This window comes from Ochotona princeps, chromosome 8 (genome assembly GCF_030435755.1).
Source record: "Ochotona princeps isolate mOchPri1 chromosome 8, mOchPri1.hap1, whole genome shotgun sequence".
Taxonomy (NCBI): domain Eukaryota; kingdom Metazoa; phylum Chordata; class Mammalia; order Lagomorpha; family Ochotonidae; genus Ochotona; species Ochotona princeps.
Window position 1 is genome coordinate 25,336,551 of NC_080839.1, and position 13,695 is coordinate 25,350,245.

Genomic DNA, 13,695 nt, shown 5'->3' on the forward strand with positions numbered 1-13,695 from the left:
TACACTATACCCCTGACACACGGCTCTAGTTGAGAACACAGGGAGGACCTAGCTGGCTGGCAAGCACCTTCCTAGCAGCAGATCTGTGCCAGAAACACATATCAGAAAAATGGGGACTTGCACCAGGCAAGCACATCAAGAAGTGCTTTGTAGCAACATGTAACTTCAACCATGGTTTAGCAAGCACTCAGAATAAGAGTCATCACTTAAATGCCTCTTACTAATTGAATCCCTAGTTCCACACTAACCTGTTGGAATATAAGACTTAAAAGGAGAAGGCTGGTGTCTCCAGGGGTCCTCAAACTATTCTGTTATAGGAACAGGTATCACCAAATATAAAGATTATACTCAATGAGGAAAACTGTATCTGGTTAGGTAATAGTGGCAGGAACACACAGGCTTTCAGAAACTCATTCCACACCAGACAGATGTATTTTATTTTATACGCACTCATACATACAACCTCTCACAGAAAATCTGATTAAATTTAGAATTAAGCTCTTCAAACCTGGGAAAGCCACCACAGCCCATGGTGGAGAGCGGACAGCTACCAGCAAGTCTTTGGTGGAAAAGGAAGCTGGAGACTTGTACAAGCTGCTCTTGTGATTATCAAGCCCACGTGGTGGTTTCCAAAAATAGGTTTTAAGAAGTATCAAAGATATCATAGCATTCCCACCTCCCAACACCCGCAAATAAAAACTTAACAATGAAGTCTAAGGAATAGCAAAAGCCAGACATCACAATAAATGTGAATAATTTACAAAACAAATCTTCCAACTCTAGAAAACTAAAATGGGGAGGCCTCTTGGAAGGGTAACAAACCTACAAGGAGAGCTAATAGCAGCCACAGAACTCCAGACACTGTCCCAGAGACAGGGACACCTCAGGAACATGACTATGTGGACTCTTCTTTCCCATCCAGTTCTGTTCTCCTTACACAAATCTGGCTATCCATCAGCAGGTACAGGCATTTGCAGTTTTTACTACTCAGTTACCATGATTTCCTCGTCACCTTTTCCCTAATTCTCCCTAGCAACATTTTTTTTTCCTTTGGTTTGACTGGTTGAACTCAGAAGGTTTGGAACCTGAGATCAACTCTTATTGGAATAGCACTTAGGAAAGGTAATCCTGGAAAAGGCAAACTTTCAACTGACGTGACCTCACAGAGTTATCATCCATTCCCGACAGGACAGTGGCTCCCACACTAACCATTAGGCTACTTGCTTGTCTTGGCTAGAACACACGCCCCAGTGTGCCACTGGCCTGCCTCCCTGTGGCACGACTGTAGAGCCATGTGTGCCAACTGCCACCCATTTGAACTTTCAATAAATACACAGCAATCATTTTAAACCATCACAAGAGAATAAATTAAAATATATTGCATTTTCTGCCAGCCCGCTTGCTTCTTGAGTTGGTTTGGAGGGCTACCCCTGGCTCGTGGGCACCAGTTAGCTAGTGGCTACTCCACGCTCTGTAGACTTGAGCACTTCCCGTTCTTCAGCTCTCAGCACTTTCTTGGCAGCAATAATGGTGTTCTTCATCAACATTGCCACAGTCATGGGACCCACACCCCCAGGGACCGGAGTGATGTAGCCGGCTTTCTTCCTGACACCTACGTGGGAACAGAGATAGGCATGACAGATGCATGTAAATAAAGAAAAAGCAAGAGTGCACATGGCACCTTCATAACCATCAAAGTCACCCAGAAATCATATTCTCAAGAGTAAGGATTTTTTACTTTTAAATTTTTATCGGGCCTGGTGTCGTGGCCTAGCAGCTAAAGTCCTCGCCTTGAACGCGCCGGGATCCCATATGGGCGCCAGTTCTAATCCCAGCAGCTCCACTTCCCGTCCAGCTCCCTGCTTGTGGCCACAATGGCCAGAGCTGAGCCAATTCGAAGCCAGGATCCTGGAGCCTCTTCCAGGTCTTCCATGTGGTGTAGGGTCCCAAGGCTTTGAGCTGTCCTCCACTGCTTTCCCAGGCCACAAGCAGGGAGCTGAAAGGGAAACGGGGCCACTAGGACACGCACCAGCACTTATATGGGATCCTGGAGTATGCAAGGTGAGGACTTGAGCCAGTATGCTACTGCTCTGTTATGATCCAGCTTCCTGTTTATGGGCTGGGAAGACAGCAGAGGGTGGCTCAAGTCCTTAGGACCCTGCAACCACATGAGACTTTGGATCAGGTCAGCTCCAGCCATTTCAGCCACTTGGGTAGTGAACCAGCAGATGGAAGATCTATTCTCTGTGCCTGTGCCTCTTTCTGTAAATGTGCCTTTAAATAAAGTCACAAATCTGTTTTACTTGTGATGTAAGTCTAAAGAAAAAATCAACTCCCTAAAAAGTTTCTCTCTGCTCTCCACATTTTATTATATACCTAAATGATCCTAAAATGGCTAAAATAATAAAAAAAAAAACTGTTTCTTATGAAAACCATTTCAATGTTATTATCAGGATAACGTAAGTTTAAAAGCTAAATTCAAAATATGTTCTAAGTGTCCATTAAAGACAGTACTGATTGGCTTTCTATTTTTTTATAAAAACTAAGCCATTTACCTTCAAAATCCACATCGCCAACCAGCTTGGGCTTCGCAGTTACGGGGTCTTGAACTCTGTTTATGCCCACATCGATCACTGCTGCTCCCTCCTTAATCATATCTGCAGTGATGAGGTTTGGGATGCCTAGAGACAGAGATGGGTGAACAACTCAGGACTGAAAAGGAGACTCTACCTGTCACATTCTCATGAAAACTGTTCAGTAGGAAACCACTGCAGAGATTTTGAGGCTTTAGGAAAAACATTCAGTCTGTAGTAGCACTACAGTGGAATGCCAGAAACCAGTGTCCCTTCCCCTGATGTAGCTGTGTGTGAGTACAGGAAGTCTGGTCATCAGGGAGTGAGACGAGGTGTGACCTCACTCCTTCCCTCCCCAGCTTCCTTACCTGCAGCGGATACCACAATATCTGCAAGAATGGTGTGTTTCTTCAGCTGCTCTTTGGGAGTGTAGCGATGGGATATTGTCACTGTGGCATCACCTACACAGGGAAAAGCAGATGGCTTGACTGCCAAGCCAAGGGTAGGCCAGGATTGAGTCCCAACCTGTCACATCACTGTACAAATTCAGAATCTTGCAAAACTAATGCTTCTGCCACAGTTTCTGGACAGCTAAATAACCTCTATTTTTTAAAGTTAAACCCAGTTTCTTATAGCTCGCTCTTATGGTCCCAGCTCTGTCTTTAAGAGTCATCACAATGAAATTTACTCCTGCTAAGCAGATTCTCAATTTTAACTATTTTAATATCCTTTGTTTTATTAATTATGGCAAAAGATCTCTGGAAAATAGTTGTTCTGTTATTTCTGATATAATCAGGGAAGGCCATAGTTGCAATAATGAGCAGTAACCAATTTGTCTTTCAGTTAAATTTAATAAAATTTGGCATGACATAATCCAGTCATCAGTTCAGTCATTTGCCACAGCCCAAAATATTTCTTCTGCTAAATTCTAACTTTAAATGAAGAACCGCTTCTCAGCTCCCACTACCAAACCTGTAACTACACGATTGTAAAACCTACTTACACTGAACACTTGAATTTATTTCTGAGGCTAGTTGCACAATAAATGAGTAATAAAGATAAACTCTCAGGACACAAGCCGAGCTTCTCTTCCAGGGTCACCATCTACATAGCTGTGAATTCATCACGACACATACACACAGTAGAGTGAAGGGAATACACCATCCAACTGTCCACTAGAAAGCTGTTGAAGCTTCTCATGGCAGGGATGAGAAGGGGCATGGCTGGGAGGGCAGGTTCCTTACCTCCGGGCCGCTCATGTGCCCCATCCGTGTGCAATAACATTGCAATGGGCATGCCAACATTTTTGGACCTTCCAGCCACAACCACATTCTTCCCCAGGGTTGGGATGCCTAGGAGAACATTTCAAATACATACATTTACATGCAGCACAGAGTCAGTCTATGCTGAGAATGAACATCAAAGGAAAAAGAAGTCAGATGGCCCAGCCACTTTTATGTATATGGGCATTTCCATCAGGTTGGGAAGAGACAGGGAAAGAGAACTTAACTTTCCTCTTCAATAAAGGGAGCAGGCTTTTTGATTATTTAGTATATTTGAAAGACAGATAGACGGAGACTTTCCAGCTACAGGTTCCCTCCTCAGATGCTTCCAACAGCCAGGCCTGGGACAGACTGAAAGCCAGGAACCAAGGGCTCAATTTGGGTCTCGCATATGGGTTACAGGGACCCAACCACCTAACACCATCACCTGCTGCCTTCCCAGGGTGTGCACCAGCAGGAAGCTGGAATGGATAGCAGGGCCAGGACTATAACCAGGCACTCTGATATGGCTTACAGAACCCTAAGAGGCATCTTAACAACTGCGCCAACTCCCATCTCCATCTCCCCAGTGAACCCCATTCTGACTGTGGAGGATTTCCTGACCTTATTGCCTCACCCATCAGCTGGAACTACCACATCCAGCGAGGGCTAACAGACAAGAGTAAGTACTGTGTGTCCACAGAACGATTTGACTGTGCACTAATATTGAATCTCAAGTCTCCTGTGCTGAGGCTCTTGATTAAAGGGCAAAACCCATCCAGGTATCTGAGAGAGAGAGGTCAGCTATGGTGTGTGGTATGCACCCTGGGTCTGCAGGAATTCTTAACACTTGCAAGGTCTTCTTTTCTAACACTGACCAAAACATCCAACTCTGGGCAATACCTACCTGTTCGCTTAATTATCTCCCACACTCCCCACGGGGTGGCCGGGAGCATGGAATCCTGGTCCAAACACATGCGCCCAACATTGATCACATGAAAGCCGTCAACGTCCTTGTAGGGGGACACAGCATTACAAATCTTCCTCTCATCGATATGTTCTGAGGGGAAAAAAAAAAAGCCCTGTCATGCCAATCCAGTCCTGTGCCTCAATTTACCTCCCCAATAGACCTCATCATCTGCAGAGAAGGGATGCACGTCCAGCAGGGCCCAGCTACCAGGGTCAATCAAGGCCAATATCCTCTTTTTGAGGTTTATTTATTTTTATTGGAAAGTCAGATATACAGAAAGGAGGAGAGACAGAGGAAGATCTTTCATCCGATGATTCACTCCCCAAGTGAGCCGCAACGGGCCGGAGCTGAGCCGATCTGAAGCCAGGAGCCAGGAGCTCTTCTGGGTCTCCCACATGAGTGCAGGGTCCCAAGGCTTTGGGCTGTGCTCAACTGCTTTCCCAGGCCACAAGCAGGGAGCTGGATGGGAAGTAGGGCTGCTGGGATTAGAACCTGCGCCCATATGGAATCCCGGCACATTCAAGGCGAGGACTCTATCTGCTAGGCCACTGTGCTGGGCCCAAGATCCTCTTTTACGACAGACTGCTTCCACTATCCTTTGTATCACGGCCTCAGTGTTGAGAGGAGGCATTGGTTTTCTGAGCAAGTCGGCCCCGTGTCTTAGGAAATCCTCATCCAGTTTACCTTGGCTTTGGGTGAACCCCACATTAAGGGCTGAGCATATGAATTTAAACCTCTCTACTGCCCGGCAAACATTTGAACCCCAAACCCCAAACCCACCTGGAAGAGGCAGCTGAACGAGGAGGCCATCTACATTGTCATCATTATTGAGTTTGTTAATTAAATTCAACAATTCTTCCTCTGAGATAGACGCTGGCTTCACAATTGTCTCGCTGTTGATTCCTGAGGGGAAAAAATATGGTTTAAAACACATTGGCACATTCCATGGGCATGGCTAAGCCGCTAGCCACGCTTGGTATCAAGCAGGCTTCTTGTCATCACCCCGCCCTGGTGGCTAAGGAGCTGACTCGGCTCCCAAGAAACATAAACAAAGAAACTTCTCAAGTGTACAGGCAGGAAAGTACAGGCCTCACAGCCCCACACTTCACATAATCAGTCTTTGCAATCTTTCTTAACCTTATTTTACAGGCCAGAACAACTAAAAGCATTCATCTTGCTAGTTCTACCATGCTAGCTCCCAATGTCCTCACAAGAGGCAGTGTGAAGGTTTTTAATTTTGTCAGTGAAAAAGGCAGGTATGCAGCAGCCCTGCCCTGCCCTACAGAACAGAAGGGCACCTGGTGCTCAGGCCACTGGCGCAGAAGCACCAGATGAGTGGGCAGAAGCAATCCCGAACCTCCCCATCTCCTGCCTGTAGTCCCAGCATTCTATAGTACCGCACAAAGCATGACAGGTTTTGGACTCAATCAGTGAAGAAAGAGAAAGCTGAATTGTCAGAAGTCCTCAGCATTTCCTGCACCTCCAGGACTGCGGTCTCAGCCATGGACTCCCTGATGCTTCCAAAGAGCCTGTTGCTCAAACTTCCCCGACCCCAGCCCCTTGGCCTGCACGGTACAGGTGCCCCAACATAAAGCCACTCAGTGTCACTCAAGGAGACAAGCGTAAAACACCTGCAAGGTCACCTGCACCATGCTCATACCCAGAACTGAACTTACACCTCTGGACACCCCAAGAATCTCAAACAAATGCCTCTCCACCCTAGTCCCTCCAGCCTCCCACACAGATACAGCCCAGTTTCCTCAGGACAAATTCTAGCACACTGGCCTCCTGCGCTTGGGTTTTCCCTTCAGAAAATGCAAGCGCACTAACAATGGCATGCACTTCAGATAAACCCTGATGGAACAGTGATACCTACCCACGTCAGCAGCTGCCCTGGTTTTGTTGAGAACGTAGGAGTGACTGGCAGGATTCTCGCCCACCAGGATGACGCTCAGATGTGGTCGCTTGTGGCCAGAGGCCACCCACTCTTCCACCTCCTGCCGTACTTCCTGCTTGATCTGCTGGGCTAGCTTCTTTCCGGAAATGACCACAGCCTCGTTTCTGCAGAAGGCAACAGAGTCATACAACCAAACATTACCCTGACATTGTACAAAAGGTAAAGCCATGGCTATGCAAAGTTATTTTTTTTTCAAAGATTTTATTTTATTGTTATTGGAGAGACAGACAGGAAGATCTTCCCTCCGATCATTCACTCCCCAAGTGAGCCGCAATTGCCGCTGCTGCGCCGATCCTATGCCAGGAACCTGGAACCTCCTCCAGGTCTCCCACATAGGTGCAGGAATCCAAGGCTTTGGGCCGTCCTCAACTGCTTTCCCAGGTCACAAGCAGGGTGGATGGGAAGTGGAGCTGCCAGGATTAGAACCGGCGCCCATATGGGATCCCGGCACGTTCAGGGCGAGGACTTTAGCTGCTAGGCCACGGTGCTGGGCCCGCAAAGTTGTTATGAATACCCGAAGCTTGGGTTCAAAGACCCTGGTGCCCAACCCGAGTACAAATGAAAGCTCAAGGGCAGATTCCAAGGGGCAAGTGTGGGTTCAGGTACATATCGAAGGGGACAAGGCTGATGGAGTTGAAGCAACTGACACCTAGTTCTCAGCCCCGACCAGCTGAGTGCCCTACCTCCTACACTGCTGTCTCCTCGTTGAGGGGTTCCACTGTGTTTCTCTGACCTCTCTCCACCATGACCTTCCAATTTCTCCTAGATCTACCCAGAGTTCATCGAGTCGTATGTTTCAGATGATTTCTGTTAGTGGACTGGCTCTTAGTGTTTAATAGTGCTTTTATTTTTTTATTGCCTATTTTTGTTAGTTTTTAACTTTAGTTTTATGTTTGCATTTTACTTCAAAGGCAGAGAGACAGAAACACAGAGTTTATCACAACCGAGCTTGCTCCCCAAGTCCCTGCAGTGGCAGGGTTAAGCCAGGAAGGAGTCAGGTGGCTGGGACCCCATCTAGGTCTCCCGTGCAGGTGTCAGCAACCCCAGCAGAGAAGCACTATTTGTTGCCTTCCATTGTGCACATTAGCAGGTTTCCCACTAGGCACTCTGATGTTGGATGTGTGGGGGCTGGCAGTGTGGCATAGCGCATAAATCTGTTTCCTGCAGCACCAGCCTCCCATGAGGGCACTGGTTCAAGTTCCAACTATCCCACTCTAACCTAGCTCTCTGCTAATGTGCCTAGGTGGGCAGCAGATGTGGGAGAGCCCGATGGAGTCCTGAATGCCTAGCTTTGACCTAATCTACCCTTAGCCATTGTGGCCACTGGTGGAATGAACCAGAACTTAGAAAATCTCTCTCTTTCTCTAATTCTGCCTTCTTCTTCTTCTTTTTTTTAAGATTTATTTTTATTGGAAAGTAGATATACAGAGAGGAGGAGAGACAGAGAGGAAGATCTTTCATCCAATGGTTCACTCCCCAAGCGGCCGCAATGGCTGGAGCTGAGCCAATCCGAAGCCAGGAGCCTGGAGCCTCCTCTGGGTATCCCACATGGGTGCAGGATCCCAAAGCTTTGGGCCATCCTCGACTGCTTTCCCAGGCCACAGCAGGGCTTCTAGGATTAGAACCGGCACCCATATGGGATCCTGGCACGTTCAAGGCGAGGACTTTAACTGCTACGCGCTGGGCCTAATTCTGCCTTCTAAGTAAGTGAAAACATCTTGAAAATCCCATGAGATCAAGGCATTCCCTTTAGTTTCTGTCCTCAATATCATGAATTCAGTATCATGCTCCAACCTGGAGACCAGTGAACATCAGCTTCCTTGGAACAACACAATTTAAATTCTCAGAAATGACATCACACTGGACATCTCATATGGTCAGACAGAATTAATTCTCACGGCCACTTTTAGAGCTTTAGTAAACTGTAAACCCCCAGGTCCACTCTTTATTTGCATGATAAAATAGCATAAATTTTAAGCTAAACTGTAGTATCTTAGACTTTTTAAAAAAGATTTATTTATCCTTATTGGAAAGGTAAATCAGATTTACAGAGAAAAAGAGATACAAAGATCTTTCATATGCAGGTTCACTCCCCAAGTGGCCACAATAGCCGGAGTTGAACCTATCCTAAGCCAGGAGCTTCTTTCAGGTCTCCCACATGGGTGCAGGGTCCCAAGGCTTTGGGCCGTCCTTCACTGCTTTCCCAGGCCACATGCAGGGAGCTGGATGGGAAGTGGAGCAGCCAGGGCATGAACTGGTGCCCATATGGGATTCCGGAGCTTATAAGGCAAGGACTTTGGCCACAGAGACATGGCGCCGGGTCCAGTTTCTTAGATTTAATGCAGTATTTTATAATCATCTGTTTTGCAACCTGTAAGGTATTTAGATTTCATAATTTGCTGGCTCAAATTTTATGGAATGATGTAGCATCGCAGACAATGTTCTTAGCATTTAATTTTTATGTATAGTATGGTCAATTGAAATAGTATTAAGTCTACATAACTACTCAACAGACCTTTTTTCTAATCATTATTTCTTAATAATATAGCTAGACAACTATTTACATGGCATTTACATTGTATTAGGTATCATCAGTAATCTGCAGATGATTTAAAGTCGTGAAAAGATGTGCACACATTATAGGCAAATATTTGTCATTTTATATAAGGGACTTCCATACCTGAGGATAAGATACAAAGGGATTACTGTGTGTATCCACAAGTATGCATACACACACACACAGACATACACATGCCTAAGACGCACAGGCATCTTATACGACTGGTAAGGAGATAAACTGCATTCAAAATAATATTCACTGAGAAGGATTTAGCTTGCACTTCATACAAAGTTGCTTTGGAAATGATGCACTTTGCATTTGGACCAAAAGCAACAATCTACACTTAAGGACACAGGGTTCTGGAAGAAGTCAGCGTTCCAAGTCCCAAGCTTTGCTTTCAAGGGCAGGTTCTGGATGTTATGCCAGTTTACTTTTAAAACACAGCATTGTCAAAGTGACACAGGCCAAAAACAAAGCCACAATGCATGACCAGATTTCACAATTCAAATGTGCTCCAGCCGACCCCTGCTCCCCACATCCTATGAAACACGACATAGCCCTGTGAGTCACTGGCACACTCATGGATTTCCCATCATCTCTTGTGCCCAGAGAGGAAGTCGGTAAAGTAACAGTTACCTCCCCCCAAAGGAAATAGGCAACTGAGACTCAACCATCTCGGGAAATCAAAATGGTTTAGCCATCATTTATTTAGGAATTCAACACTCGCATAAATGTCATTAGAAAAAAAATAATTAGGGCCCGGCACGGTAGCCTAGTGGCTAAAATCCTCGCCTTGCACGCAGGGATCCCATATGGGCACCAGTTCTAATCCCAGCAGCCCCACTTTCCATCCAGCTCCCTGCTTGTGGCCTGGGAAAGCAGTCGAGGATGGCCCAAAATCTTGGGACCCTGCACCCATGTGGGATACCTGGAAGAGGCTCCAGGCTCCTGGCTTCAGATCGGCTCAGCTCTGGCCATTGAGGTCACGTGGGGAGAGAATCATCGGACAGATCTTCCTCTGTCTCTCCTCCTCTCTGTATATCTGACATTCCAATAAAAATAAATAAATCTTTTTTTAAAAAATTAAAATCAATGAATCAACAGACTAGGCAGATGATTTGTTCAATGCAAAATGAAAACCTGCTAGGAGCATCTTCATCTCCCTGACAGCTTTCAGGACTGCCATTGGTCGTTTTGGCAAGAGTTCTGTTATATATTAATAGGGAAAGACACAAAGGGAAATAGCACTGAAGTGCTTATTGCTAAGTATTATAGTCAGATTTTTCTCGTGGCCACCTGTGAGCTCTAATAACCCTGTTCTACGGAAGACAAACTCGAGGCTAGCAGAGACAAGCAAAGCTCTGCAAAGCCCAGCCCGCCTGTGACTTCAGCACCCCCTTCCCTGCGTGATGAGCTTCACAGCCCTGGATGCTCCAGAAGGAATACATAGAATGGGATTTCTCACACTACAACTGGCAGTAGGCAAAGCAGCAGGTGGGAGCAGCATAGGCAGGTGCATGTTAGGATAACACAGACTGCCCACAGAGGCATGGCCTCCCTAGGACCCTCCAGCAGGCAGGGGAACATTTGTAAACAGCAGTGTAAGCATCACGTCCTTGTTCTTTTACATTTACCTGTTTGTTTGACTTTTATCTGGAAGGTCATGACAGAGGCAGAGACCTTCCCTTCACGGTTCACTCCCCAGATGCCTGCAATAGCTCAGGCTGGACCAGGCTGAAGCCAGGAACTTGGAACACATTCCAGGTGTCCCAAGTGGGTGGCAGGAAGCCAAGTGCTTGAGCAGCCTGCCCGCCAGAGTGCACATGAGCAGGAAGCTGGATCAGAAGCAGGGGTAGAACTTAACCCCAGGTACTGTGAAATGGGAAGGGGGCGTCCCAAATGGTGTCCTAGCCAGCCCTGAAGTGGTCTGGTTCTTTAAGTAATGCAGCATCTTTATACAGAGAGGTGTGATCACAGGCATACGTGGCCAGTGCCCAGAGGCTTGGCAGAGGATGGAGAGTTACGGGAAACGGGACTGGAGAGGTGGGCCAGGATCAGTCCACAGCAGGACTCTGAACATGCCCTGCAGATGTGGCTCCAGGGCTCCCAAGGGGCCAGTCTCTGCTGCTGGCACCTGGGAGGCGTCCCCGACAGCGCTTCTACAGCAAGTGAAAATCATCAGGTGTTCGCTCCCTGACAGGAATGTTTACTCCCCCACGGAGATATTTTTCATCACCTCTGAATTTACACACCTGGCACAGCGTCTGCTACACGGTCCACATCGGCTAGAGGGAAAAAACGAGCTGCACAAGGCATGGGTTCCAGCCATGCCAATGTCCTAAGAATGTGCCAGGCGAGCCCAGAGCTGGGGAGAGAAACCACAGCCCCTTCACAACTCTTGAAACCCAGGCTTGAGATTGAGTGGGTATTTGTGATGCCTGGTTTCCACCTCACTCAGCCCTGGCTGTTGCTGGCACTTGGGAAGTGAACCAACAGATGGAAACTCTCTTTCTTCCTCTCAGTGTCTGTCTCTCAAACAAATCTGAGGTCTAGAAAGTTCAGGAAAACCTAATGAAAACAAAGAAAGCTTTTCCTTTTCTCCAGAACATTTTATGTTTCTATCTCTCTGTCATTATAATAAAACACAAATAACACCCAAACTGGCCATCCTAAACCTCCCCCCCCCCCCCCCCGTTAGCTGCACATCTTCATAAAGTTATGCAACCAGTACCGCCATCCATCTCCAGTACCCTTCCTCTCGTCAAACGCAAACTCGCTCTGCACGGCACAATCTCTCTCCATTCTCTCTCCCCTCCCCCAGCCCCTGGCAACCTCGGCCTCCTCAGCCTGGCACTGGCCCGCTCGGGGTGGGCTGCAGTCAGAGCCAGGGTGACCACAGGACACCCATCCTGCCGGCGGCGGGCAGAGGCGCGCGGGCCACGCCTCCGGGGCGGGCAAGCGCGCCGGGCGATTTCATCAGACTGCACCGACCGCGGCCGCCGCTAGGGCCCCGGCAGGGCCGGCTCGCCCAGGGCTGCTCCGCACGAGCCCTGGCCGCCGCTCTCCCAGGAAGTCCTCCCTGCTTCCTCCGAGACAGCTCTCTGCATCCCAGCCCGGCTCGCCCGGCGGGCTTCCGCTCGGTTCCCTTTCGTCAAATTCCCACACACATCCCGGGCGGTCCCACAGCCCCTCGGTGCCCGTCGGCGGACTGGCCCCGTGCGTCACGGGGAGACCGGCTCCCTCTGCGGTCCCAGCCCACCTGGGAGCGAGCACCTGGGTGGCGGACTGCGGCCACGGCTCGGGGCCACGGCGCCTCCCGCCACACCCCCTCGGGCGCCGGGATGCTCGAGATGGACATCCCTCGGTGCGCCCTCGGGAGCCCCTGCAGTCCTCACCTCCACAGGCCTCCAGACCCCACTCACCGGACTGCAGCGAGGTGGAAGGCACGATGCCGCAGGCGGCAGCTCTGCGCGGGCCGGAGCAGCCTGGCAGCCAACACCGAGCAGAAAGTAGCCGCAGCCATAACCCGCACCGCTGCCCGCGCCGGGAGGGAAGCGCGCGCGCTGCCTGCTCGGTTATACCGGCGCCGCGTGGCAGACCCCGCCCTCCGCCGGCGCCCATTGGTCCGCGCCCCGTTCCTCCGGCTGTCGTCCGGGTGGATGGCGCCGAGGAAACCAATCGGTGGACTTCATCAAACGTAAGCCAAGTCCCTGGAGCGAAGCCCCGGGGGGCGCAAGGCGGGGGCGCGAAGGACTCTATAGCTGACCGCGATTGGCCGAGAAAGTCAAGCCCCTGCCGGACGCGGCTGATGTTACCAAAGCCGGGACCCCGAGCGACAGCAGGTTCATTCATTCCTTGAACAAATGCCTACTGTGAACCAGGTCCGTACGGAGGGGATTACAAACACAGGAAGGTAGAATACCAACGAATAGAGAAATGTAGCCTAGAAGGAAAGACGGAGTAGGAAAATTACTATTTGGGGTGCTGGTGCGAAGGCATGACTGGCTAATCCTCCGCCTGCAAATGCCAGCATCCCATATGGATGCCAGTTCCTGAGCTCCAGCTGCTCCTCTTCCCATCCAGCTCCCTGCTTGTGGCCTGGAAATGCAGTGGAGGACGGCCCAAAATCTTGGGACCCTGCACTCACATGGGAGACCAGGAGGAAGCTCCTGGATCCTGGCTTCAGACTGGCTCAACTCTTAGCCACCTGGGGAGTATACCAGCAGATGGGAACGCTGGCGCTATCTCTCTTTCTCTCTCTCTCTCTCTCTCTCTTTCTCTCTTTCTCTCTTTCAAATACAGAAATGACTTTTTAAAAAAGAATTTGGGAGCCTATAGAATTGTAGCATAAAATGAAACAATAAAGAATATGG

The 13,695-nt window shown here is 48.8% G+C and overlaps 1 protein-coding gene across 1 annotated transcript; it reads right to left on the reverse strand.

Annotated features, from left to right (window-relative positions):
- Positions 1–400: 400 nt before the first annotated feature.
- MTHFD2 (methylenetetrahydrofolate dehydrogenase (NADP+ dependent) 2, methenyltetrahydrofolate cyclohydrolase) lies at positions 401–12,904 on the reverse strand. Its single transcript, XM_004590679.4, has 8 exons — positions 12,745–12,904; positions 6,682–6,866; positions 5,586–5,708; positions 4,743–4,895; positions 3,818–3,925; positions 2,942–3,034; positions 2,556–2,681; positions 401–1,612 (listed from the first exon to the last, which is right to left on the reverse strand). Exons 1-8 carry the CDS (start codon positions 12,843–12,845, stop codon positions 1,449–1,451), a joined length of 1,053 nt encoding a protein of 350 aa, XP_004590736.1. The 5' UTR covers positions 12,846–12,904; the 3' UTR covers positions 401–1,448.
- Positions 12,905–13,695: the final 791 nt, after the last annotated feature.